General features: G+C 49.3%; 2 protein-coding genes across 2 annotated transcripts; one reads left to right on the forward strand and one right to left on the reverse strand.

The window, feature by feature from the left end:
• Nucleotides 1-333: 333 nt before the first annotated feature.
• Ctns (cystinosin, lysosomal cystine transporter) lies at nt 334-21,790 on the forward strand. The gene is made up of 12 exons (XM_008855616.3): nt 334-486; nt 2,186-2,265; nt 7,126-7,204; nt 8,300-8,384; nt 14,200-14,303; nt 14,427-14,558; nt 15,170-15,269; nt 15,356-15,475; nt 16,524-16,694; nt 18,599-18,716; nt 18,950-19,064; nt 19,400-21,790. Exons 2-12 carry the CDS (start codon nt 2,205-2,207, stop codon nt 19,515-19,517), a joined length of 1,203 nt encoding a protein of 400 aa, XP_008853838.1. The 5' UTR covers nt 334-486; nt 2,186-2,204; the 3' UTR covers nt 19,518-21,790.
• On the reverse strand, nt 21,627-26,269 carry Tax1bp3 (Tax1 binding protein 3). The gene is made up of 4 exons (XM_008855617.3): nt 26,114-26,269; nt 23,322-23,441; nt 22,835-22,912; nt 21,627-22,561 (listed from the first exon to the last, which is right to left on the reverse strand). The coding sequence occupies exons 1-4, from the start codon at nt 26,150-26,152 to the stop codon at nt 22,424-22,426; spliced, it is 375 nt and encodes a 124-aa protein (XP_008853839.1). The 5' UTR covers nt 26,153-26,269; the 3' UTR covers nt 21,627-22,423.

Here is a 26,269-nt window from a genome sequence, read left to right on the forward strand (position 1 = left end):
ATTGGTGGAGAAGGCAGCCCCCTTGCGGTGGGTCCTAGCGATAGGTGGAGAGGCAGCAGGGTGCGGGACCTGCGGGCCACGCCCCGTAGGGCTGAAGTTCCAGAGGGGCAGCGGTGTCCCAGCGTCCTCTTTTAAGGAGCACAGCTTTTGCTGAGAGGCCACAGGGGCTCCGACAGCCTTACGGAGCCTAAAGTAGCTAGATTGTCTCTACACCGGAGCCCCGATCCTTGCCAAGCGCCAGTGCCTTCCGCCTTCCCTCGACCCTGTCCAACTCCACCCGGCTATGACTCGTGAAAACTACAACTTCCAGGGACCCTTGCTCCAAGCCTACGCCTCCAGCAGTCAGGTGGTTCAGGTCAGGTGACAGCTGGCCCACCCTCACACTAAATCAGCCAGCCGCGGGAGCCCGGTACATTCTGAAGCAGCTTCTGGCGCGAGATTGCTGCGTCCGGTGAGGTTGGTCCCCTGAGCCTGGGAGGTTGTCAGGTGAGAGTCGTCACTGCCAGGACAGCCCCCCTCCCCCATTTTCCGTTAGGAACGCCCCCCCTCCCCCGAGATGGGCCCATCACATCGCAGAGGCAGCCTGCCGCAGATCCAGCCCCCTCCAGCTGCACCTGGATTCCATCCACTGGCCTCAGCCAGACACTGGACAGCCCCAGCTGAAGGGCCAGGGTGTTGGTGAGCAAAAGCAGTGATAACCACATACCTGGGTGGTGTAGGGAAGCACTGTTTCAGTGCAGTTGGAGCCCCCTGCCTGCTTCCTGCGTTAGTTGCTGCCTGAATCTGGATTGGGGAGTGTGCAGGTTGCTTCGGAGAGGCAGCATGCTGTTGCCTTCGGCAGTGCTGGGCTCCAGGACACTAGCTGGGAAAAGACTCCAATCCTGCCCCCTGGGGTTCTCAACCTGGGGGAAAGGAAGACAGTTGGGTCCTGCCCTTTCAGTAATGTTGAAGAAAATAACAATCTATGCTTTGTGAGAGCTTGCTGGATGCCCCAAGTAGTGGTTGTAATATTACATCATTGTTTCTCAACTTTTTTATCCTTATCGATACACCTCCTTAAAATTTTAATACAACTGATAAGCCCTGTATTTGTGTATTATAGCCCTTGAGAAGGCCACAAACCATTGCAGTATCTTCCAGATATTTTCAAACTCCCCAAAACCAATTTTAGCCCCCGTTGAGAATGCATACCTTATATATCATCTCACTTGAATCCTGCAGTGTAGTTCCCACTGTCCCTGTTTCCCCTTTAGGAGACTTAGATTAAGGAGTGTTCCATAGTTGTATAACTAATAAATGGAAACCCAGGACCTGGGCAGTCTGTTTCCAGGGAATTTATTCCTTGTCAGATCTATGTTCTCTTTTGAGGAAGTTCCAGGTTGTAGCAAGGATTAACTCAGTCACCTGACAAAGCTGAGCTGCCACAGGAGATCCCTGATTCCAGATTGCTCCTAAGAGGGGACTATAGGGGTGGTAGAGGCTCTTGAAAAGATGCCATCTGATGGAGGCCTGGAAAATGGTTAGAACACACACCGGAAGAAGGGTACATGAAGTGCTTTGTTTCTCTCTTGTAACTTACCACAGTCACTAGTTGTGTATGACTACCAATGTGATCTTTTTAGCATTGTGGTCACCTTGTCCCGTAAATGCCTTCCCAGTCTGTGCTGGGTCTTTAGCACTGGGGAACTTTTTGCTGACAGTGTTTGAATTTCTTAGTCCAATCCCGTAAATGCCTTCCCAGTCTGTGCTGGGTCTTTCAGGATGTCTTAGTCTTTAGCACTGGGGAACTTTTTGCTGACAGTGTTTGAATTTCTTAGTCCTACTTCTATGGAACGAGAGAGGAGACAGTTTTTAGAAGAATGCTAAACCAATAAAACTGAATTCATTCTTTCTATTAGCTAGGTTGCAGAAAGCAGTTGAGAGGAAACTTCAGGTCTGTATTCACTTCCTCAGAGTGGGGCTTTACACAACCCACTTAGCTACTTTGAGCTACTTTGCTCATACATAAAAAAGAGATAAGTCCTGTCCCCTCCTTAGAGGTTTTGAGACAAACCTGTGAGGTCAGAAGTATGGAGTAGAAGTCCTTTATGAACTGTCCTGCTGCCATGATTCAGGTGACGTGCTGTCTTAGAGCCGAGCTCATTCAGCCTTAACATGTGCTTTCTTGCTGTTTGTTTCTTTCTAGTTCTGAGAAATCAGAGACCATGATAAGGAATTGGCTGTTTATTTTTATCCTTTTCCCCTTGAAGTTCATAGAGAAATGTGGTAAGTTTAAAAATGGCTTATCAGCTTTGTAAAAAGAGAAATTATGGAAAAAGTATCCTGGCTTATTTGTCACCAAAGGTTTAGTGCCCTCCAGGACACACATGTCTGCCTGCCGCTCGCCCAAGGGCAGTAGCCAGACTCAAGTCTGCAGTCTTTGTTTTTACATTTTACAAAGAGCCAGATGGTCCCAAGCATAGTTGACCTTTTGTCCTGGGGTTCCTTTTACATTTTCTGCATCAGCACAGATCTCAGTTGGTTCTTCAGTCAGACTGTACAATTGATTCTCAAAGACAAACTTGAGAACCTCACCACACTGAGATAATATCTGTAAAGAATAGCTTGTGCTTCTGCTCTGTCACCTTGCAGAGAGTTGTAGGTCCTGGGAGAAACTAGGGAGACAGATTAAGGTAGTCACCTTACAAATGATTCTGCCAGGCCCAGACATCTGAGGAGTCTGCCTGGCATCACCCTGTAAGAGAAGAAAATGTTTCCCTTCAAGAAGATTAGAACAGGTTACAGCAGCCCTGGCCACACAGAAAGAAGGCTGACATTGGAGTTTATACATCCTTGTCAGAGGACCCCTTCAAGTCCTTTTGTCATCCTAGCAATCTTTATGATACCCAAAATATTTCTGGTATTTCTTTATGAATAGCTTTGTTTAGCAATCACAGCATTCCAGACCCATTATTTTGATCATTAGCTGGGCTACTGTTCAAAAACAAATGTATCTTCAAGTCCCTGACTAACAATTTCCAGCAAACCTGAATCAAACAATAGAAATCCTACACATGTTCCCCAAAGCCACGCACACTGACTTCACCATTATGGTTATCTAGCCTCTTGATCTTTGAAAAAAATGATCATTTCTGACCAGCTCGTCCAGGTTTGTTAAATATCAGTCCTGTTCCTTTGCAGTCATACCTTAGAGATAAGTAGTTTCTAAGAAAGGAAAAGTCCTGACCGAGAGGCATGGTGTTTCTCCAGAGGGATGCCACAGCCGCACTCCAACCCTACTCAGTCAGACTGTCTAGAAACTGAATGTGTGTGATTGTCTGCGTGTGCAGGCATGCATATGTGTATATGCTGTACACAAATATACATATATATGTGCCTATGTACATAATGAATTTGTATTGGTCATTTTTCTGTTGCTGTGATAAAAATACTGACCCAAGCAATTTATAGAAGGAAGAGTTTATTTGATCTTACGGTTCCAGGGGAATTATAGTCCATCATAGCAGGGAGGCATGGTGGCTGGAGGTGGCTGGAGCAGGAGCAGCAGAAGCTAAGCTCTCACATCATCACACAGGCACTTGAAGCAACAGCAACTCGAGATCTGGCAAGGCTTAAGAACTCTCTAAGCCCACCCCCAGTGACGTGCTTCCTCCAGGATGGCCACACCTTCTAAAACCTCCCAAAATAGTGCCACCATCTGGGGACAAAATGTCCAAATACTTGGAGCCTATGGGGGACATTTTTCACTCAAAGAATAGCAGAAATAAGGCACACTTAGAGTCGCAGCACTCTGGGAGCTGGGGGAGGAAGACCACTAGTGTTCATGTGTTCCAGACAGCCTGGGCAGTATAGTGAGACCTATCCAAACAAAAAGCGCCAGCAGCATGGCTGGGATGAGGTGGGGTGCAGAACAGAAACAGCCAGTAGCAGTGGCTCAGCTCTGTCATGGCAGCTGCTCAGGAGCTGAGGCAGGAGGCTCACAAGTTCAAGGTCTGCATAGGCTATGGGACAGAATGAGTTCAAGGCCACCTGAACAACTTAGTGAGACCCTGCCTGAAAATTAAAAAATAAAAACATAAAAAGGGCTAAAGATGGAGCTGGGTGTAGATCACTTGCTCCTTGTACAAGGACCTGCATTCAACAACCAGTACTGCAAAAAAGGAAGGGAGGGAGGGAGGCAGTTCGGCTGATGGATTCCCTTTAGGGGAAACAGGGTGGTCTCACCATGGTTCAGTTGGTAATTCTGATAACAGCACAAAGAAGCACCTACTTGCATCTTCCTGGGGCTGGAGAGATGGCTCAGCGGTTAAGAACACTGGCTGCTCTTGCAGAAGACCCAGGTTTGAATCCCAGCACCCACATGGCAGCTAACAACTGTCCGTAACTCCAGTTCCAGGGGATCTGACAGCCTCTTCTGACCTCCGCAGGCATTGCACAACACAGGTGCACTTACTTACACGCAGGCAAATCATGCATACACATAAAATAAAATAATAAATAAAAAATGTTTTTTAAAAAAGATGTGCCTTCCCAAGATGTGACACAGCTTCCCATCTGCCTCTTCTTTTGGACTAAAACTGCCCTGCAGTTATAAAGTGATGGTAATAGCAAAAGCCAACAGGTATTTAGCACCCAGGCCATGTAGAAAGCTTGCTGTAAACACTGCTGCATTTTATCTTCACAGCAACCCTGTGAGACAGGTCTTATTCCACTCGTTTTACAGGGCAGACTGTACAGATGTAGGCTCAGAGGTTAAGTATCATGGTCACACAGCGAGGAAGTGTCAGAGCCAGGATGAAACTGTGACTTGAGAACCTAGTGTCTCAGCTGCTGAGCACTGTTTTCTATGGCACTGATTGAGGAGGAAATAAACATTCTTTGATCTGGTTCTTTAAGAGCTCCTATTTTCCTACTTCAATATGCAAAGGCTAGGAAATCTAAAGCCATGTGAATTTCCTACTAAGAATTCTAGGGACCAGAGTTATAGGTAGCTTCCTGAAATCCCCTTAAGTGTTCCTGGGACTGCCTATCTGATATCGTCCTGAGCTTTAAATAAACATTTAATAGAAAAGAAATGTAAGTCCTGCACCTCTCTAGCTGGGCTAGCCCAGAACAAAGCCTCAGATTGATATTGGAGCAAGGCATAAAAAGCAATGAGTATAAAAAGTGGGACAGAGTTACCTGAGCAGCCTCCCAGCCCTGGGGCTAAGCAAGGTAAGGGAGAAACCAACCTGTCCTAGGGACCCACCCAGGCAAGGGAACTAGAGACCATGGACAATGAGAGTCAGAACTGGGAGACTTGAATCCCTGGGACGGCCACCATCTGCATTTACAAGTGGGGGCTGAGATGAAGAAGGCAGCTCAGATGTGATCTGAGAGGTTCCAAGTGGTAGAACTAGGCTCGGGAATGTGAGTTTTAGGTTGATGACCACCTTAGGAGATGACATTGCTATCTCAGGAAGTGTCCAGGCAGAGGCTGAAGAACTACAGGTAGAAATACCAAGGAAAAAAATCAGTAGAGGAGGTTGAAGTGGATAACATGGAAGTTCCCTTCCAAATGGAGTTCTAAAACTTCGGGTTCCAGTTCTTCACCTTCTGCCTTGGAGGGTCCTGGGTGGAGGCCTGCAGCTTCTGTCCCTGTGTGCATCTTCATCTGAGTTGAGCACTCCCTCCACTGCCCGAACCCCTCCCAGTCTAGGTTCATGACCTTGACTTCTAGGCTGTGCTTAGCCTTTCTGAAGTCTGAGGTGGGGGAGGTGAGATGGGCTGGTACGTCATGGGGACACCCTGTAGGGCAAAGACAAGGGAGAGAGGCTAACCAAGAATACAGAAATTGCTCAAAGAAGCTAGCTAACCTTGGCCTGTGGCCACGGTATGCTGAAGTATTTGACTTCCCAAGATGACCTTTTGGATTTTGATGATTGAGATTGGGCCTTGGACATGCTAATTAAATGCTTTACCTCTGAGCTACATTCCAGCCCCGCAAGATGGTTGTCCAAACTTGTTTCTTCCCTCATCTTGCAGGCCTCTTTGTCTACCTTCTGAGTTGGCACCTTAATACCAAAAATCAATCCCTGATAGTGAAAAGTGCATCCTTCCCCACAGTCTTCTAATCCCCAGCACAGTCAGCCTCAAGAAGGTTGAGCTCAGTCTGCAAGAGAGCCCAAAAGGTTCTTTAAGAACATGTTAGCAGGCTGGAGAAATGACTCAGATTAAGAGAGATGCTCAGTTAAGAGCATGTACTGCTCGTGCAAAGGGCCTGAGTTCAGTTCTGAGCAGGTGTGTCGGGTGACTCACAACCACATGTAATGCCAGCTTCAGGGGGATCCAACACCCCTGGCTTCCATGGGCACCTGCACTCATATGCACAAACACACACACACACACACCACACACACACACACACACACACACACACACACACACACTTAAATAGATAAAGTAAATCTTTTTTAAAAGCCAGGCCCTGTGTGTCTGTAGGAATGAAACTAGACCGGTTTTTCCAGAGCCACCTTTATCTTGAGCAGAGGGGACCCCTGTGCTGTCCATCTGCAAAGGTGGCTCCAGTCTGCCTTTACAATCCCAGATAATGGTTGAATTTCTTCTTGATAATTTTTGGGCCCTGTGGTTCTCTAGATAAAGTAAATCTTTTTTAAAAGCCAGGCCCTGTGTGTCTGTAGGAATGAAACTAGACCGGTTTTTCCAGAGCCACCTTTATCTTGAGCAGAGGGGACCCCTGTGCTGTCCATCTGCAAAGGTGGCTCCAGTCTGCCTTTACAATCCCAGATAATGGTTGAATTTCTTCTTGATAATTTTTGGGCCCTGTGGTTCTCAAACTATTTCTAGGTTAACTCAGCTTATCTGTAGAGGGGAAAGAGGAGAAGGAGGAAGCTCCAGCACTTCCTGCTCCGGCCTGTGTGGTAGTCTGGCTCTGGCTCTGGCTCTGGCACAGATTGGGGAGGAGCTTAATGTAGTGGGAAAATCCAGTTTCCTCTTTTTTCCCACCTAGAAAGTAGAATTGTCAGTGAATCAGGAGTTTAGATGTCAGGGGACTCTTGCCCACTTCACTTTGTGGGCTAAGCTCTCCAACCTGATGGCTCATGTTATTGACTTGGGTTCTTCCAGAGTCAACTGTCAGTCTCACTGTTCCTCCCACTGTGAAGCTGGAAAATAGCAGCTCAACCAACGTCAGCATCACCCTTGGGTAAGTTCTCAGGCCCAGTTCTGTCCTTGGCCCCAAGTGGGCTGAGTCTGCATGTTCTTCAGATAAGACTTTCTTTCCTCTTAGCTGTAGGACAAAAAAAAAGGGGGGGGGGTGCAGCGCATGACTGCAAAGCAGGGTCCCAAAGTTTCCTTAGAAACACGAACTGCTTACTCTAGTGAAGAGAATCCTTGAGTGATTGGCAGATGATGCCAGACTTGAAGACCCTTTCCAAGACTAACTATTTGAGCAGAGCCCTGAAGATCAAGAGGCAAGGAACTAAACTAACCAGCACTGCTGAGGTCACCTGCCAAAGCAGAAATGACAGTATCAGGGGACCCCATGCATGTCATGTTTATGCTTAGCCTTTGTCCAAGCATCTTGCCAGCAGACACCTGGTGTGAAAGTCCTGCTTGACTTTGTCCAGCTGTGCCAGACGACTGTCCTCTGTGTTCATGGCTTTCACTGTTTCACCATGTTCATGCCTCCCAGCATGACAGTGCCCTGCGCCCTGAGAAGAATATCGAGAACTCTGTCCTTTTCTCTGTTCCTCACCTCTCCTGGAAGATATGATCTCAAACCCAAGCTTTGGTTCCCAGGCCCCGTCACAGCCCTGCTGTTCTATTCCCTGGTCCTGTACCTTCATACACCCACCCCATGTAAACTGTCCTAGCCATCCACTTACTCAAGTCTCCCCTCTCCAGAATCCTTGACTGGCTTCCCACTCTCCTCTAAATGAAATCCCAGCCTCTGAGCCCAGATTTGAGACTCCCATGGGCTGCTCCCAGAAAGCCTCACTTCATTTAGTCCAGTGCTGATCTTCACCTTATTCAGACCTGAACCCTCTAAGGAGCCTTTCCCACGGAAACAAGGAATCATAGGCCTGTCCCCTCTATTCGCCTTGTGTGTTGTTCAGGGCCAGCTTTCCATTTTCTTGTGTTCTTACCCTACCCCACAGGGTTGAGCACATAACACATAGCACGTAGCACATCCTGCTCCTGATTGCTAGAGAAATGAAGGCCCGTGCAAAATTCAGAGGATTAGTTGATAACTCATAGACTGACTTCCCAGCAATAATCAGACTTTTATCCTTCACAGGCATCCATTAAATACAACCTTGGTGATCACTTTTGAAATCACATTTCGTTCAAAAAATATTACCATACTTGAGCTCCCTGATGAAGTAAGTAACAGACTTTAACTGATGCTTAGGGCAATGCTAGGCAACAGACAGATTTAAAAAGAGTTTGTGGAAATAGGCTGCCTAGGCTGCCCCTATTCCATCATTCTAGAAATCTGTGATCTGGGCTTTGTTCTCTTTGAGAATGAGAGTTTTCTTTTCAATTGGGTACTTAGATTAAGGATTTACAAAATGAATACAAGTCAGGATGAACAGCTTTTTGAGATCAAAGGTACAGCCTAACCATAGGTAATAACAAGGTACAGTGTACAGTCAGGCCCCAAACAAGAAGCCTGAAGCAAAGGTGTTTCTGAGAATGTATCTTTTTTTTTTTTTTGGTCTTTTTGAGACAGGATCTCCCTGTAGCACCAGCTGGCCTGGAACTCACTATGTAGACCAGGATGGCTTGGAACTCACAGAGATCTGCCTGCCTCTGCCTCCCCGAATGCTGGGACTGAAGGCGTGCACCACCATGCCCTGGCAGAGAATGTATCTTAAGGTAGTTTCGTTTGTTTGTTTGTTTGTTTGTTTGTTTTTGTTTTTTGAGACAAGGTCTCACTTTATAGCCCTGGCTGGCCTGGCCTGGAATACCCAGCTTTAAGGTGGTTTTTTCAAGGCTCTGATACTCAAGAGCATCCATATACAAGCAGCATTGGCCTTGTTAGATACCTTTTATGGAGTCAGGGTGTTCTCAGTATAGTGTTTGCCTAGTGTACATGAAGCTCTAGGTTCAATCCATAGAACCATCACAAAAACCAAAAGGGATGGATGGAAGGAAGGAGAGAGAGAGAAACTTTTAGAAATAAAGATCCTCAGGCCCTATCCCAGACTTACTGATTCAGAGTCTACTTGTTAGCAAGATAATTGGGGTCCACATTAAAGTTTATGGAGCACTGTTCCGAGACACTATTAGTTTGGTGTCATTTGCACAACCCAGTCCCTGAGGCTATCTAGTATAACAGTGATGATTATTCATAGCTTTCTATGGCTGCCCTGCTTCCTCCTTACCAAGGGTGTCATTCAGCTAGACTCTCATAGGGAGGTGGCAACTCAGAGTACATAAGGATTTAAAAAAACAAGCAAGTGCTACAGGCCTTGTAATCTGTGTCTTAGCTATTCAGGAAGCTTAGGCAGAAGGATCACAGGTTCAAGGCCAGCCTGAGTAACTTAGTGAGACCCTGTCTCAAAATAAAGTGGGAAATAGGGGCTGGAGAGATGGCTCAACGGTTAAGAACACCGACTGTTCTTGCAGAAGACCCGGGTTCATATCCCAGCACGCACATGGCAGCTAACAACTGTCCGTAACTCCAGTTCCAGGGGATCCAACAGCCTCTTCTGTCCTCCACAGGCCTTGCACAACACGCGTACACTTACCTACATGCAGGCAATACAAGCATACACATAAAAATAATTTTAAAAAATTTTTTTAGAGTGGGAAATAAGCTAAGGATAGAGGTCAATGGTAGAGCACTTACCTAGCATTCATAAGGCCCTGGGTTCAATCCCCAGTACAGAAAAAAAAAAAAAGGGGGAAGTCTGGTGACTATAGTTAACAGTAAGGTATTATATATCGTTATGCACCAAATCATAACATTTTGGTCAAGGAAGGACCACGTATAGGACAGTGGCTCTTTTTTTAAAGATTTTATTATTTCTTTTGTTTTTGTTTTTTTCTGGTCTTTTTGAGACAGGGTCCCTTTAGCCCCAGCTGGCCTGGAACTCACGCTATAGACCAGGCTGGCCTTGAACTCATAGAGATCCACCTGCCTCTGCCTCCCGAGTGCTAGGATTAAAGGCATGCACTACCATGCCTGGCCCTAAGATTTTATTATTTATGTGTATGAGTGTACTGCCTACATGTATGTAAGTAAAGCCTGTGTGGTGCAGTGCCCACAGAGGTCAGAAGAAGGCTTCGGATCCCCTAGAACTGCAGTTACAGATGGTTATTAGCCACCATGTGGGTGCTGGGAATCAAATCTGAGTCCTCTGCAAGAGCAGCCAGTGCTCTTAACCACTGAGCAATCTCTCCAGCCCCAGAACAAGTGGTTCTATAAGGTTATATTACCTAGTGATATTATAGCCACTTTCATTTGTTAAGGCATTTACATGATCATGAAATCACCTAATGATACGTTTCTGAGTATATCCTATTGTTAAAGGGCATGTGACTAAACTTGAAACCTGAGGAGACTAGATCTTCAGTGTTCCCAATGTTAATTAGCTTCATTTAATCATATTGCAGTGAATACATATGTGAAAATATACTATGCACTACAACAAAAAAAATTTTTTTGTCCATCATACCCTAATAAATATGGGGGAGGAGCAGTAAGAGAAAAATGGAGGGATGACTTCGAAGGCCATGAGGCCTGGGTGCTTGTGAAATGGGCTACAAATCAGTGTGGGTTTCCCCAGCAAGCAAAGAGCAGTCAGAGGGACTTCAGAGTGTCCCACCAAAGGGATCCTTTGTAAGAGGTAATCTCACACACCCCTATGCCCTTGGGTACTACTGGTTATTACCCAGGGCAATGGCTCTCACACACACAGTCTGAGGTGTGAGGCCAGCATGCAGCACAAGGAAAGACGTGGTCCTAACAGCAGATCCGACATCAGACTTCTAAGCTCTGCTTGATCCACAGGTCACATGCAGACTCTCAGAGGAACAGATACCAACTGCTTACTTTAATGGCAAACATCTAAGGAAAGTGTTCTCTTTAAAAAATAAATGAAAATCAAGCATAATGTCACACGAAAGAAGCTCAACACTAAAAAGTCTGGACTATGTGATTCCTTGTGTATAAAATACAAAAAGTTGAATCCATGGTGTCAGAGCAGTGGTTATCCTCAGCGTCAGGAGACTGGAGGGGAGCAGAATGGGGCTTCTGGAGTGTTGGAGAAACTCATTTCTTTTTTTTGGGGGGGGGGCTCTTTTTGAGACAGGGTCTCCTTGTAGCCCCATCTGATCTGGAACTCACTATGTAGACCAGGCTGACCTTGAACTCACAGAGGCCCACCTGCCTCTGCTTCCTGAGTCCTGAGATTAAAGGCCACACCCGTTGGAGATACTTATTTCTTGATCTGGGGGCTGGATGTGTGCACTGGATGTGTGCACTAGACATTTGATCAGGCTGTGATGTGTGTACTTTTCTGTATGTATGTTGTAGGTAATTTTTTAATAATTGACAGTAGGAGTCAAGGTCAAATCATTTATAGAAGATGACCTTATAGGCACCTGAACCAGCTTTTTAGACTACTGTATCACTGGCCCCTCAGACCAGTGCTACCACTCCTGTGCCATACCATGATATAGGAAGCCAGTAGTTAGAACCTGAGAGTCATGTGCTTTAGGAGGTTGGGCTGGGAGCCTTGGGTAGGGGACTTCAGCCAGACATGGCATTTTCCTCATTTGCAGGCTTAGGATTCATAATATCTTCTCGACCATACTCAGGATTAAAAGCAATAGCAGCAGTAAAAAGAGCCGGGGGTTCACCTGGCTGGTTAAAAGCATTCCATAAAAGGTGGCAGTTGCTATCATTCTGAGGTGTTTTGCTGGTCAGTTTCTGGTTGATTTCTTCCTGTCCAGTTCCAGGGGGATTTAGTGGACACTTATAAGTAAAAAAATAACATTACAGCCAGGCGTGGTGGTACACACCTTTAATCCCTTCACTCGGGAGGCAGAGGCAGGTGGATCTCTGTGGGTTCAAGGTCAGCCTGGTCTACATAGTGAGTTCAAGGCCAGCTGGGGCTACTGGGAGACCCTGTCTCAAAAAGACCAAAAAATAAATAATAATAATAATAATGCAAGGAAACTCTAGAAAATCAGAAAAGTTGAGATGATAAGGAAGTAAGAGAGGGGCTGGAAAGATGACTCAGTGGTTAAGAGCAATGGATACTCCTTTAAAGGACACAGGTTCAGTGCCTAGTATCCACATGGCAGCTAACAACCATCTGTAACTCCACTTTCAGGACGTCCGATGCCCACTTCTGGCTTCATAATAATGCAAGGAAACTCTAGGAAATCAGAAAAGTTGAGATGATAAGGAAGTAAGAGAGGGGCTGGAAAGATGACTCAGTGGTTAAGAGCAATGGATACTCCTTTAAAGGACACAGGTTCAGTGCCTAGTATCCACATGGCAGCTAACAACCATCTGTAACTCCACTTTCAGGACGTCCGATGCCCACTTCTGGCTTCCATGGGCATTGCATACACAGATGCACTTACATGCAGGCAAAATACTCATGCACATATAAGTTAAATAAATAAATAATTTTGCTGGGCATGGTGGCATATGCCTTTAGTCTCAACACTCAGGCAGCAGAGGCAGGTAAGATCGAGGTCAGCTCTGTCTACATAGTGAGTTCCAAGCCAGCTAGGGCTACAGAGAGACCCTGTCTTTAAAAAATAAACAAATTAATTAATTAATTAATTAATTAATTAAAGCCAAGAGTGATGTGTGTGGTCAAGGTGCTGCCTGCCAAGTCTCAGACTAGAAATTGCACTGCTGCCAGCTATAACTCTAGCACTTTGATTGCCACAAGAGCGAGGTCAGCTCTGTCTACATAGTGAGTTCCAAGCCAGCTAGGGCTACAGAGAGACCCTGTCTTTAAAAAATAAACAAATTAATTAATTAATTAATTAATTAAAGCCAAGAGTGATGTGTGTGGTCAAGGTGCTGCCTGCCAAGTCTCAGACTAGAAATTGCACTCCAGGCTTTGTAGCCACCATTTACATTGTTTCCATTGTTCTGCCAAAGCCCACTCATTTCTAGGGCTAAGACTAAAAAGGCAGGTGGTCTTAAAGGGTCTTCAGTAAGAAACCATTGCTAGTCTGGCGTGATGAATGTGGTAATCCATCCCTCCAGAGGTGAAAGCAGGATGATCTCCAAGTCTAGGCCAGATTAGCCTATGTAGCAAAACCCTGCCTGGAAAGAAGAAAAAAAGAAGCCAGGTAAGGGGACCTATGTTTGTAATCCCCGCACACAGGAGGTTGAGGCAGGGGGATTGCTGTGAGTTTGAGGCCAGTTGGGACTACATAGTATGTTCCAGGCCAGCCAAAGCTGCATAGCAGGACTCTGTCTCAGAAAACCAGAAAAGGGGGCAGAGAAAGAAGGTACTGTTTAGTGTGCCACATTCTTGTGACATTTGCACAAGACTGAGGGTTCAATGAGATGTCACCCAGCTTCCTGCTGCTCTGAGGGGATTTCAGTGTGTTGCGTTGAATGACTGGGAAGTCAGATGGCACAGGAAGGCTTCCAAATCCATTTTCCAAGAGCAAAATGGCCATGAGAGCATCTTATGCATGTACCTCTCTCTTTGTCACTCAGCGCTCAGTGTGGATGGGGCAAGCATCCTTTTGTGAATTTCAAGAAGCATTATAATAATGGAAATAGAAATAATAAGGTTCTCACAGTGCAGTCATGATAGGACGCACTCCTAGCTTACCATGTGCCCAGTCTGTACAGAAGGTTTCTGGACATAGTGTCATTCAAAGCAGCCTTATGACACAGCACTAGTGTTATCCCCTTTTATGGAAGAGAGACTGAGATCACATGGCTAATGAGAAGAAGAAATCCATCCCACCCTCCCTCAGTGGTTAGAGAGGACCAAAGTTCTGCTCAGAAAGCCAGATGGAAAAGTAGTGGAGGTTCAAGTTGGCTGGCCCAGTGCTTCTGCCCTTAAATAGTAAATTCCTAGAGGGTAGAGCCAAATGTGATCGGTCCCTACATGCACTGCTGTAGTTCACAGCCTGCAGCCAGACCCTGGGCAGAGGCCCCAATGACTGTACATGGCCACAGACTAAATTCAGTTTTCCTTACAGGTTGTAGTGCCTCCCGGGGGGAAAAATTCCTCTTTCCAAGTGACTTCTCAAAATGTTGGACAAGTGACCGTTTATCTGCATGGAAATCATTCCAACAAGACCGGGTAGGCTGGCCTCTACCCTACTCATGTGGCCTTGGTGATGGGAAGGGAGGCAATGCACAGGCATATGGGGGCTTCCACCAAGAGCCTGTTGTCAACTCATCCTGACCCCAAATCCCTTTCCAGCCCCCGGATACAGTTCTTGGTGGTCCGCAGCAACATCATTAGCATCATAAACCAGGTGATTGGCTGGATCTACTTCATGGCCTGGTCCATCTCCTTCTATCCTCAGGTGATCAAGAACTGGAGACGGAAAAGGTAACCTGCCAGGCTGCAGGCTTACATGGAGCTGCAGACAGACAACCCCTCTGCACTCCTGCTCTGCACTCCCCTCTGCCTGCCCACCAGAAACTGTCCTGATGGGAAAGTCTCTGGAAGAACTGGGGTGGGACTTCCAGTGCTGGGTTTTTGGTCCCTTGCCCAGTTCAGCCCCTCCCTGTGGAAACAGTGACATATAAGGCTAAGCCAGAACAGGCTGGGTAAGGTGAAGTGTCATGTACCCTTCAGCCCCAGAGACTAAGCACTTTTACAGTGACTTTAAAAAGATAAAAGCAGGCTTGGGGTCAAGGACACAGCCTCCTGTTGTCACCCTGCCACATGGGTCTCCTAGGATGCTCCCAAGCAGTGATCCAGAGAAATGGGTGCTGCCTCTCCCCTGGAAGCCTCCAGGAAAAACCTCCAGTGTGCGGGAGGGAAGGAGAAAACCAATTCTCAACAGGGCCAGTTGGGTAGCATCAGTCATGGTATGGAGAGTCACCCAAGGATGGTGCTAAGCCTTTTCTTCCCTGTGTGCTAGGAGCTGTATCCCCTCCCATCCCAAGGGTTTCAGGCCTTACCCCTGACGTGTGTCATCCTTTCCCCACCTGCAGTGTCATTGGTCTGAGCTTTGACTTCTTAGCCTTGAACCTGACAGGCTTCGTGGCCTACAGCGTGTTCAACATTGGCCTCTTATGGGTGCCCTACATCCAGGTATGACACTGCCCGCCCCTTCAGCCTGCTTGAGCTCCTCAGTGGCCATGCTGTCCCTTATCTCCCACCTTCTCATTCCCCAACAGGAACAGTTTCTCCTCAAATACCCCAACGGTGTGAACCCTGTGGATAGTAATGACGTCTTCTTCAGCCTGCACGCAGTCGCCCTCACTCTGATTGTCATCCTGCAGTGCTGTCTATATGAGGTGAGGGATGAGGCCTGGTAGCCTAGCCTACCATTGGCTGCCAAAAGCCAACCCCCACCACCACTCAACCCCCTGAAGAGGATGACATGATGCCCTGCCTTCCAGGGCTGAGATTTGGGGACGATTTTCCCATCCTGCTGAGGGGGTATGAGTGAGGTTCCTGTGGTAAAAGGGAAGGCAAGGTCATTCCCCATGGAGTGAGAGGAACTGTGAGCAGAGTTAGGAACTCTGTCCAACAGGAACATGGACTTAGCCCTCTAGCAGAAGCACTATCTGGGGTTTGGGGTGCCAGCTCCCAGGAGGTCAGGAGGAACATGGGACTTACCCTTATAGCTGAAGTGCTGTCTGGGGTCTCAGCATGGGAGGAGGGCACCTTTAAGACCTCCCTGTGGTGTGCCACCTCCCTTCTTACACCATGCAGTGCCAGCGGGGGCTGTGTAGCCACCTTCATGAAACTCCTAGGTTTTCTTAACCTTCCCTGCAACACTCTGCTTAAGGAGCCCTACTTTGAGGCCATGTCTAAAGAAAAGCTGGGGTTGGGGACAGATCCCAAGATCTTCAGGCTCCATCCAGGTTATGGAAGGAGTTGACACTAAGGCTGGATGAGGTGCTGGACCTCCAGCATTGGGGTTTAGGCCCTACACTCTTTGCTCCCTCCAAATGAGCTCTGAGGTATCCAGCTCTGCAGAGTAGGAACAAAACATAGGGAGGAGCTGGAGAATCCAACATAAATGGAGCAGGAACTCTTGACTATCAGAAGGTAAGATTGGTGCTGGGGACCTCACACCTCATCCAAGCCTAAGTGTTGACTCATTCATGACCCAGATGGAGCCCAAGAATCTCTACAATTGATCTCCTACCCTGATCTTGGGTGGACACAGCCCCAGTGTCCTTTGCCCTACTTAGCCAAGGCCAGGCTTTCGTGTCCAGTGCTCTCCTTCCACCCATCCTGAACCCCTTTCTAAGCCTGTCCAAAGCCATCCCTTCCTAAGACTCCGAAGCAGCCTGTGTCCCTATCTACAACCATACTCCTCCATCTCATCCTCAGCAAGGCAGCCAACGTGTGTCATGGCCAGCCATTGGCTTCCTGGTGCTCTCATGGCTCTTTGTCTTGGTCACCTTGATTGTGGCTGCAGTCGGTGTGACTACATGGCTGCAGTTCCTCTTCTGCTTCTCCTACATCAAGCTCGTCGTTACGCTGATCAAGTATTTCCCACAGGTACTCCAGGGCCTTCCTCCATTTCCACGTGGCTGGTAGTGTGAGAAGCGGGGGGTACTGAGCCTCGGCTCTGCTCCCATGGGGCAGCTTTTGTCAGCCAAGACAAGGGTGGAAAGCTACAGGGAAAACCAATGGGCAGAAAGCCAGTGGGTGTTGCTGCCTGTTCTTTTCTGGAGCCAGACTCACATGAGGAAGTCAGAGGAGGCTCTCAGACCTCACGCACCCTGGAGTCAGGGATTAGCCTTTCTGCCCCTTCCCAGTCTTTCCTAATGACTCGAGCTAAATATACACACACACACACACACACACACACACACACACACAGAGCCTCCTGTCACCTGCTGTAAGAGCCATCTATTAGGACCAGCAGCAAGGGAATCAAGCCAGATCAGGTAGAGTTGGGAGCTGACCACTGTGGCCACTTCCTGTGCAGAGATGTTCTCCCAGGAGCTCCCTCTGCACACTCCCACCAGTCCTTAATAATCAAAATCCTGGGGGCTTAGCCTTAAACATGTCTTTTCCCACAAGCATGATAACCCCAGGCTAAGGCCTAGTATGAAGGAGCTGCATACTTCCACACACAAAGCTAGAGCAGCCTTGAACTTATCCCCAACAGAGAAGCCTTGGTGCTGGAAGTCTTGTGTCCTGGGGGCTCAGGATACATTGGATAGCCAAGGGCAGGGCTAGACCCTGAGGGAGAGCAGCATGACTTCTGTGGACAGGGGAGTGCTTCAGGCAAAGCGGCTTGCATGGGAGACCTGGCTACTGAGCAGCATTGAGAATGTAGAAGCTGGGAAGCTAGGGCTAGGTCCCAGGAAACTTGGAAGGAGGGAATCAGGCTCTGGGTACCTTGTACGTGGGAAGGTTTGAGGCTGGGAACCTAGGGAAACAAGAGCACTAGTGGGAGACACATGGAATTGTCTGGAACTGGAGGAGGGCAGCAAGTATGGGATAGGATGATGAAGAACAGGAGGGGAACTAGAAGACCACCAAAAAGGCCAACATTTCTCTCCTGGGTGGTAGGAAAGGAGACGGTTCAAGTCAGAGATGCTCAGAGGGCACTGTGGGTTTGGAAGAAGGCTATGATGCTTAGGCATTTGGGAAGTGGGGAATGCCCACAAGAACAAGAAGCCCAAGAAGCCTGGGATCCCAACCAGGGCTGAGTTGGCAGCTAGGCTCACTTTACAGGCAGAAAAAACTAAAACAAGAACTTAGCAGCTTTCCCAAGTAGCCCAGTTCCAGTGCTGTAGCTAGATTCCACACCAGAAAGTCTGACTCCCAGCCATGTTCCTAAGCAATGTGGAGTCCAGGGCTGAAATCAGAGACAGAATCACAAGAGGCTAGATAAACCAGAGTAACAGGCAAACATAGAGGTGCACACCTGTAATCCTCATACATACAGTAATTGGAGGGCTGAGGCAGGAAGAGCATAAGTTCAAGGCCAGCCTGGGCTACACAGGGAAACTCTGGCTTTAAAAAAAAAAAACAAGGCTGAGGAAGAACTCGGCAGCTAAGAGCACATCTTGCAAAAGACCCAAGTTTGGTTCCTAGCACCCACATTGGGTGGCTCACAACTGTAAGTCCAAGGGATCTGATGCCCTCTCTTGGCTTTGGTGGGCACCTGCACGCACACATCTTTTAAATCTGCTCCTCCCTCCATTGGAGTCTGGAGGTACAGAAGGGAAAGGGAGGCTTCACTTGCCCTGCATGCAGATTAGGCCCCCAGGACCACCCAGACTTTTCTCTTGGCTGAGGCCAGGACTTCTCAGAGCCCAGAGGTCACAGTGTTCTTTGCAGCCAAGAGCTTTGTACACGAGTGGGAAGTATCAGCAGAGCTTGTTTAGAGTGGCAGTCACCAGGCATGTGTGGTTTTGCCCAGCCCCCTCACAGCCTGTCTGTCCCAGGCCTACATGAACTTCTACTACAAAAGCACTGAGGGTTGGAGTATTGGCGGTGTGCTCCTGGACTTCACAGGAGGCAGCTTCAGCCTCCTCCAGATGTTTCTTCAGTCCTACAATAATGGTGAGTCTACCAGAGCCACCCCCACCCTGTGGGTGAGAGCATGGGGTGGGGTACTTCCTGGAAACCCCCAGCCCATCCAAGCTCCTAAGGTGAAGCTTACTCAGGGAACTCTGCAGGTGGAGGATTTGCAGCTTCCTGGGCAGATGGGGGTGGTGCCCACAGCCCCACACATTCTACCTGCTTTAGGAGCTGCCAGCCTAAAACCAGATTCTGTCCCCTCTGGCTATTAACAGACCAGTGGACACTGATCTTCGGAGACCCAACCAAATTTGGACTTGGCATCGTCACCATCTTCTTTGATGTTGTCTTCTTCATCCAGCACTTCTGTTTATACAGAAAGAAACCAGGGTATGACCAGCTGAACTAGCACCCAGAGACCCAGTGTAAACAAGCCAGGGGCTGGGCCGTGGTAGGGAAGGCTGTACCCAGCAAAGGCCGAGAAGCAGCTGGTGTACCAGGCTGGCGCCATGTGCTGACAGAGAAGCACTCTCTTCCTCTGGGCCAAATGCCTTAAACCACCCTGCCTTCGCCCAGGCCCCTCCTAGGCCACAGAGGACCCACTCTGGGACACACACCTGACTCTGCTCCAAAACTGAAAGTCAGGCTTCAGGTGGCATGTCCCAGCCCCTGCTGGGAGGCACCCAGCCCTCCTGCATCTTGATGTGCCATCTCTTTTCTTTAAGGCTTCAGGCAGCACACACAGGTCCAGACAGCCATCCCAGGCGGAATTGGGCACCAAGCTTACAGCCAAAGGCCTTGCCCCTAACCACCAGTGTTTCTGGGAGCAGCTCGAAGGGCTAACTTTGCAGCTGGGAGAGCCAAGGGTGCTTTGTTCCACTGCTGTGTTCCCAGGGACCAAGCAGCCAGGTGCTGTGGCCAATGGACTCAAAGGTGCTGGTGCCAGTGGTGGAGGGGAGAGGACTGTGGAGTTAGGCCTTGGGGTCCTTTCTCTGATGACCAGATTTCTGATACTCATTCTAATGTAACTCCACTTCAGTAACTGCAGAACGGGTGGCTCAGGCCAAAGCCTGCTAGAGTATTTCTGACCCTTGAGGTGCCTGCCAGATGAATTCTGAAGTGGACCTGCCCCTGCTGCCCTCTGGAACTTTATCATACAAAGTCAGACATTATGCCCAACTCCTTTCAGATTTTTTTGAGGATGTTTTAAAATGGCTTACTTTCTTTTGCCCTCTTTCCTACCTCCACTTTCTGAGTTAGATGATACCCCATCTGAGCACCCCCCACTGCTCCTAACCCTGCCCCATGCACAAATGGAGCAGGCACTCCACCAACCTGTGCCTTAGAAGCAGTCGACTAAGTAGTATCTCCCCTTGGAGGGGAGGGGAGACCCCTTTCCCCCACCTTCCCCAGGCAAACTGAGACACTCCCAATTTTTTTTGGCTGTTGAGACACAGAACTAGAGCCCATGTCCCATAAATAATGCTTATAGTCCCAACCCTAACCCAAAACCTCCTTCCTTCCCATCCCAAGTTGTCCTTTCTATACCAGGAGGGGAAGGGCCCAGGATGTGCCTTCAGTTTGTCAATCTGTTTTTTTCTCTAAATTGAGGGATCCTTCTCTTTTTTTCTTTTTGTTTCATTCTGTTGTACCTGTGTCTTTAATTAAAACTTGGCTTGTTTCCTCTCTGTACACTCAGAGCATTTGCTAGATGGCCTTCAGAACCAAGCCCATGGGACTTGGGGAGCTGACCTTGCTTACCTATGTGCAGAAATGCATAGGGCTTTGGGGTGCACCAACCAGAGGTGGCTGCATGCTGACCCCACACTCGATCAGGGAAGCCCTCTCAGGTGTACAAGATGCTTGTCCAACCAGAGCCAGGTAGGTTTGTTTCACAGTGCCTTACCTGCCAGTTCCAAGGTTCCATCAGCATGTTCAAGTTATGGGTGTGAGCAGGGGTTGGAAGGTTTGGGGGGCATGATACCACTGGAAGCAGGGATGGCAAAGGTCTTACTTTGCAGACTGTAACATCTGTAACAACTAAGGTCTTGTTTCCTAGAGTCGAGATTGCAGCCTAGTTAAACCCATAGCGCTCACTCTTTATATACATAAAATGTGTTACTGGGATGGACACAGAAGTGTATGTCTGTAATCTTAGCTACATAGGAGGTGGAGGTAGGACAAGTTCAAGGCCAGTTTGGACAACATAGACAACACAATAAGAGTCTCTGTCTCAAAAAGGGAAAGCTGGGAATGGGGCTCACTGGTAGAATGCTTGCCTAGCATGCATGCATGAGGCCCTGGGTTCAGCCTCCAGCACCAGAAGAAAAAGGAAAAAAAGTGCTATTGGGTGCTATACTTTAAAAACAGGAGACTTTTAATTTCTGGGCTTTTTATTTAGGGGAAGGAGTGCTATGAATCAAACCCATGTTAGACAAGTGCTCTACCACTGAGCCACACCTCCAGCATTCTGGGCTTTCCGGTACATTTTCCAGCTTGGCTGTGCTAGGCAAGCCCCCGAATGGCATCCCCCAGCTCACCATCTAGCTAGCTCTCAGCCACTGAGAACATCTGGGGTTTTCCCCTGGCTGTGGCTAAAGGTGCTTTTCCCATGAATCTGAGTGCCATGAGGCCCATCTCAAGTGGGAGCTGAAACTAGGCTCCATGAGAGGCACTTGAGGATGTCACAGTGACACCCGAGACGACAAACCCCAGACTTAACACCCCAATTCCATGAAGGTGCTTCCAGAAACTTCCACAAATAAGGCCTTGCCAAGCACAGCGAATTCCCAACTGAGACTTCTTAGGTTCCACCAACCACATATTTTCTGGGCAGCTGGGTCTTGGAGAAGTTGGGCTTTGTCTGAGAGAAGCAGGGGATGTTAAAACTAAAGCACTTGTCTCAATCCATCCTCAAATATCCCCACCCTGTGCCTCAGCAGAGACCCCTCATGAATTCCAGCGTCATTTATTGGGCACAAGTGTTGAGCATGGGGCAGCACCATACTGCCCCGTTTCCACGGTAACCAACATATGGCTTGGTCACATGCTACAATTTGCTGCTCCCAGGTGTGAATTAGTAAGCTAAATTCAAAAGAATTGGCTTTTCCAAATAGTAAGATATAAACACTTCATATCAAACTTGTGACTAAAAAAATACAAAAGTTAAAACCCCAGGTGTAGAGAAAAATGGCAATCCTGAGAGCTACTCTGAAATGTCAGCCTTGAACCTTGTCTAAATGGGATAAGCAGGCAAACCCCAGGGAGGCCAGCACCCACCTGGGGTGTGAAGGTATGGGAACCTGCCAGTATCCATCCAGGTGGCCTTCCTGGTGCCTCTGACATGTGGGTCCAGCCACAGGCTGGGCACCATGACGGGAAGAATGGAGAGTGGCACTCAGCAGGTGACACAGGGTAGGGCCAAGCCCTGCAGCAAGAGCAAATCAGGGAAAATGTCCCCTGCTGCAGCAAGGCAGCCCTTGAGGCCTGAGCCTGTGGTCACTGCAGACTGGCTATGACTCAGCTCCAGGCCTGTATTTCCAATCTTCAATGTCCAAGGGAGAGAGCTGGTCCCATGGCCTCAGACTCGGGGTGGAGGAGAAGGACGGCTGGCTCAGGCCCAGGGATCGGCTACTGCTCCTCAGAGGGGCCCAGCACACAGCAGAAGCCAGAACAAGGGGCAGACAGAGCATGGAAGTGGTGTCACTGTACAAAAAGGCAGGCAGGCATGAGGTGGAGACTGGCTGCTACTAAGACAGCATGGACTGCTGCACAGCTTTCTGCAGAGACTGCCTCGTCACCAGCAGGCGCACCACCTCCTCTGAGCGTTTGGTGAGCCGCTTCCGAGCTTGGTCATGAGTGACCATGGTCATGTCCCAGCCGTTCACCTGGCCAAGGAGGAAACAGGCATCTCAGCTCCTCACAGTCTTAGGATCTTTGATGGGCCCGGGCTACCCAAGCAGGCCCCCAGCTGATATCCCCTAATGCAGAGCTGCCCAGCACTGGAGCTGAAGCACACAGGACAGCCAAGATATCCTTTGGGGACATATCATCACAGCTTCCAAAACCCAGTTTGGTGAGTCCCTCCCATCTGGGAAGCCAGCTCAGCTCCCAACTCCCTCTCACCCAAACCTTGTCGTCGTCCTTGGGATAGCTGTTACCTGCATGATCTTGTCTCCGATCTGCAGCCCAGCAATTTCAGCAGGGCCTCCCTCAGATACCCGTGTGACGTAAATGCCCTGGAAAGAGGCAACCCAGGTGAAGCCCTGTGATAACTGGACTGGCCCTTGACCCACAGACCCACAGAGCAAACATACTGCCAGCCACCCCTCTGCCCCTGTGCCTACCTTTCCTGCCAGCATATTCAGCCAGTGAAGGCTGTGCCATGACAGCCGGGGTGGGGGGCAGTGTAGCTGCCCCTGGGATGTTCTAGTCAGCTGAGGGCCAATCCTTGCTGTTCCTGGCTGTCTCAGCAGAACTTCCTAGGGCTGGGAGGTTCACTCCCCACCTGACCCCTACCCAATCCCATCAGATCATTTAATATTACCTAAGAAAAATACCTGTCCCTTCCACAAGGCCCAGGGAGAAAAGCACTACATCTCAAGGTTCTGTGTCCCATGGGAGATCCAGGACCCTAGTCCCTCTCACCTTGTCTGTTTTATCTTCCGAGAAGGGATTCTGGGAAGGATCCTGGTCAATCCCACCTCCGATGCTGAAGCCCAGGATTAAGTTCTCACCTTGACGAAGCTTATGGATTTCAACTCTTTGCTGGCAAAGGAAAATGCAAGTTGGGGGTAATGCATGGACAGGTAGAGAATGAATCTGATCTCTGTCCCCAGCAGTGGCCTTGAGCTGCAGGGCCAGATCAGAACTATGCCAAGGGGTGGTACTCAGGGCCCTCTGCAGAAATCCAGGTGGTCCCAGAGTGGAAGATTGAGAGCTGAGTCTCAAAAGAGCCATATGGACCCACCCCCACAGCCCTCTGCAACTTTTCCAATCCTTAGTCAATATGTGTTCTGGGCCCCTCCTTGTCTAAGAGGCAAGGGATGCTGCGGCTTGTTAGAGAGGGTACACACGCCTTTCTTGGGGAGGACTAGCCAGGACAGGAAAGGTCAAGCCCAGAGAAAATGCAGACACCTTGCTGAGAAACTCAGATTGCTGAGCCGGCCCAGTCAAGAGCAAGCCGGGAGATACACGGGAAAAGTGGAAAAGAAGCCTGCACAGAAGAGGGGGGTAAGGGCTTCTTGCCCAAGAGAAGCAGAAAGAAGGCTGGAAGTGCTGTGGATGCTGCTTAGGAGACTGGAATGTACAGCACAGGACTGAGAGGTGAGCTGGGGCTGAAGTTGTGAGGCTGTGGGGTGCACAGGGCTAGTCACAGACAGCCTCCCCAGACCCCAAGTCCTGTTCTTATGCAGTGTAGGAGACGATTCTAGAGCTCTCTCACCATGCTCTGGAGTTGAAGTCTCCTTTGAGAGCCCTCCAGCCACCAGAGGTCACTCCCAAAGTTGAGAGTTTTAACGCAAGGAAGGAAAAAACCCAAAAGTTGGCTTGACTTGGACCTGGAAAGGCTTCACAAAGGATCATTTGAAGGGTGACAGTGCCACCACCTGACCTTGATCTTGAACCCACTGCTGAAAGGAGGTGGGCATAGGGCAAGGCATGGTCGAGTTTGATACTAGAATGATGACTCAAGTGTCAGTAGGGGAAGGGATTTCTCACAGGCAGGACACAGAGGACATGAGCAACTTGGAAAACTCCATCCTCAGACAAGGACTGATCATGAGGAAGAGGAGCTGAACGCCCTGCCACTGGCCTGGATGAACATCCACATCACTCAAGTTGGGGCCCCAAGAGAAGCCAGGGTGATCCTGGAGTGCAGATGAGGTGTCAGGAGCCATCTGCGCAGGTGTTCAGAAGGCAGATCTTTGGGGTTACAGTTCATGGGAGGGGTAGAAATGGTTGTAATACTCTCAGGATGTTAACTATACTTCAGAAGGTCGAACTGGGAAGGAAGCATCTCCACCCCATGAGCAATCCAAGACTCAAGAGAAAGACCAGACCTACCTACCATGCTCAGGCTCATGCTCCTGGTGTTACAACTGGAGGGTTGTGATCTTAGAGCTTTGAGGAAGACTCTGGGACTGCCCAGAACAAGGGGGGAGCCCCATTCTCCTGAGGTTCCATGCCCAAAAGTGTGAGCTCCCCCAGGCCTGCTCACACAGACCCTTCACACCTGCCCCAAAGTAGGAAAAGAGTCCTCCTCTTGAAGGGAGACAGGAAGGGAGAAGTCAGGCAGCAAAATGGCTCTCTCCAGCTCCTTGCTTGCACCCTTTCAGGGTCAAGCCTGGACTCTCTGGGGTGGCTTAGGGAGGGATCCTAGAAAAACCAGGCTGGTGCAGGTAGGGTGAAACCTAGAAAGCTGTCAGCTGGCCCAGCACTATTTCCTTCTACCCAGGCCTGAAATAGTGGTGCTCTAAGCTCACCCTCCCATGTCACCTGATAGTGACTTCTTGGCTACAGACTCTCCCGTCCACCCATCTAAGATGACCTGTCCCTGCAGCTTCAAGGCTGGGACCTTCCCTTAACCCACTGCCTGCCATGCAGATAGGTGAACATGGTGACCCACACCTATAATTCCAACACTTGGGCAGCTGACAGGAATGGCTTTAAGAGTAGGAGAGACTGTCCGGGAGAGAGCCGGGTCCTTCTGGAAGGCTTCCTTTATGGCTGAACTCAAGGTACCTCTACCTCTTTCTGCCCCACAGGGCTGGCCTGCAGGGCCCCCACCCGTGACAGGGGTGCTTAGATCAACTTGCCCTAAGTTCCTCCCTTTCCCTATTCAAATGGACCTTATACACAGGAGAACCCAGAGGGCAGCTTTCTCAAGGTCTAGAACTTCAAGTGTCAGGCACTAGACCTGCACTCTGCCCCAGGGGCTGGGGAGCTCGAGAAAGTTCAGAGAAGGATCAGCAGAGTTAGGTAAGCGTCAGCTCTCCACCCGGAACGGAGAAGGGGGAAGGGGCTGCCAGCTCAGGCTGGGGCCAGCCCCACCCCCCAAATCTCCTTCGGCAGGGCGGCGGCGCTCGGGAGCAGAGGAAACGCTTCCTCATTCCAGAAGCTGCGACTCACGGACGTCGGAGCCGGCGCCCGCCCCCCGCGGCCGCCCAGCTGGGGACACGGAGGCCTGGGCAGGGGAGCTTTCTGACACTCCCACGGCCCGGCCTTTCTCCTCCGTCCTCCAGGTCCGCGCCCAGTGACAGGTAGCCTCCCGCCGCCGGCGGCGCGTGGGATCCCAGCCACCTCTCCTGGATAGGGAAGGCTGCAACACTGGTACGCATGCAGGAGCCCCGGGTCCTACACCTTAAACCGTCTAGCTGTCAGTTTATTGCTCTGCGAAATGGGGACAAGCAAAGAGAAGAAGGCCGCGCGCGCGCACTCACCACCACGGCGGTGACCGGCTGGCCCGGGATGTAGGACATTTCGACCCCAATGTGACAAGCAGGCAGCTCTCGGAGAAGCCCGCAATCAGAACGCCCGCGGCCGCGCCCTCCCCGGGTTAACAAAGGCAGCCCTGCTCCGCCCGCCCCCTCATAAAT

This window comes from Nannospalax galili, unplaced genomic scaffold, assembly GCF_000622305.1.
Source record: "Nannospalax galili isolate Female #2095 unplaced genomic scaffold, S.galili_v1.0 scaffold888, whole genome shotgun sequence".
Classification (NCBI taxonomy): Eukaryota; Metazoa; Chordata; class Mammalia; order Rodentia; family Spalacidae; genus Nannospalax; species Nannospalax galili.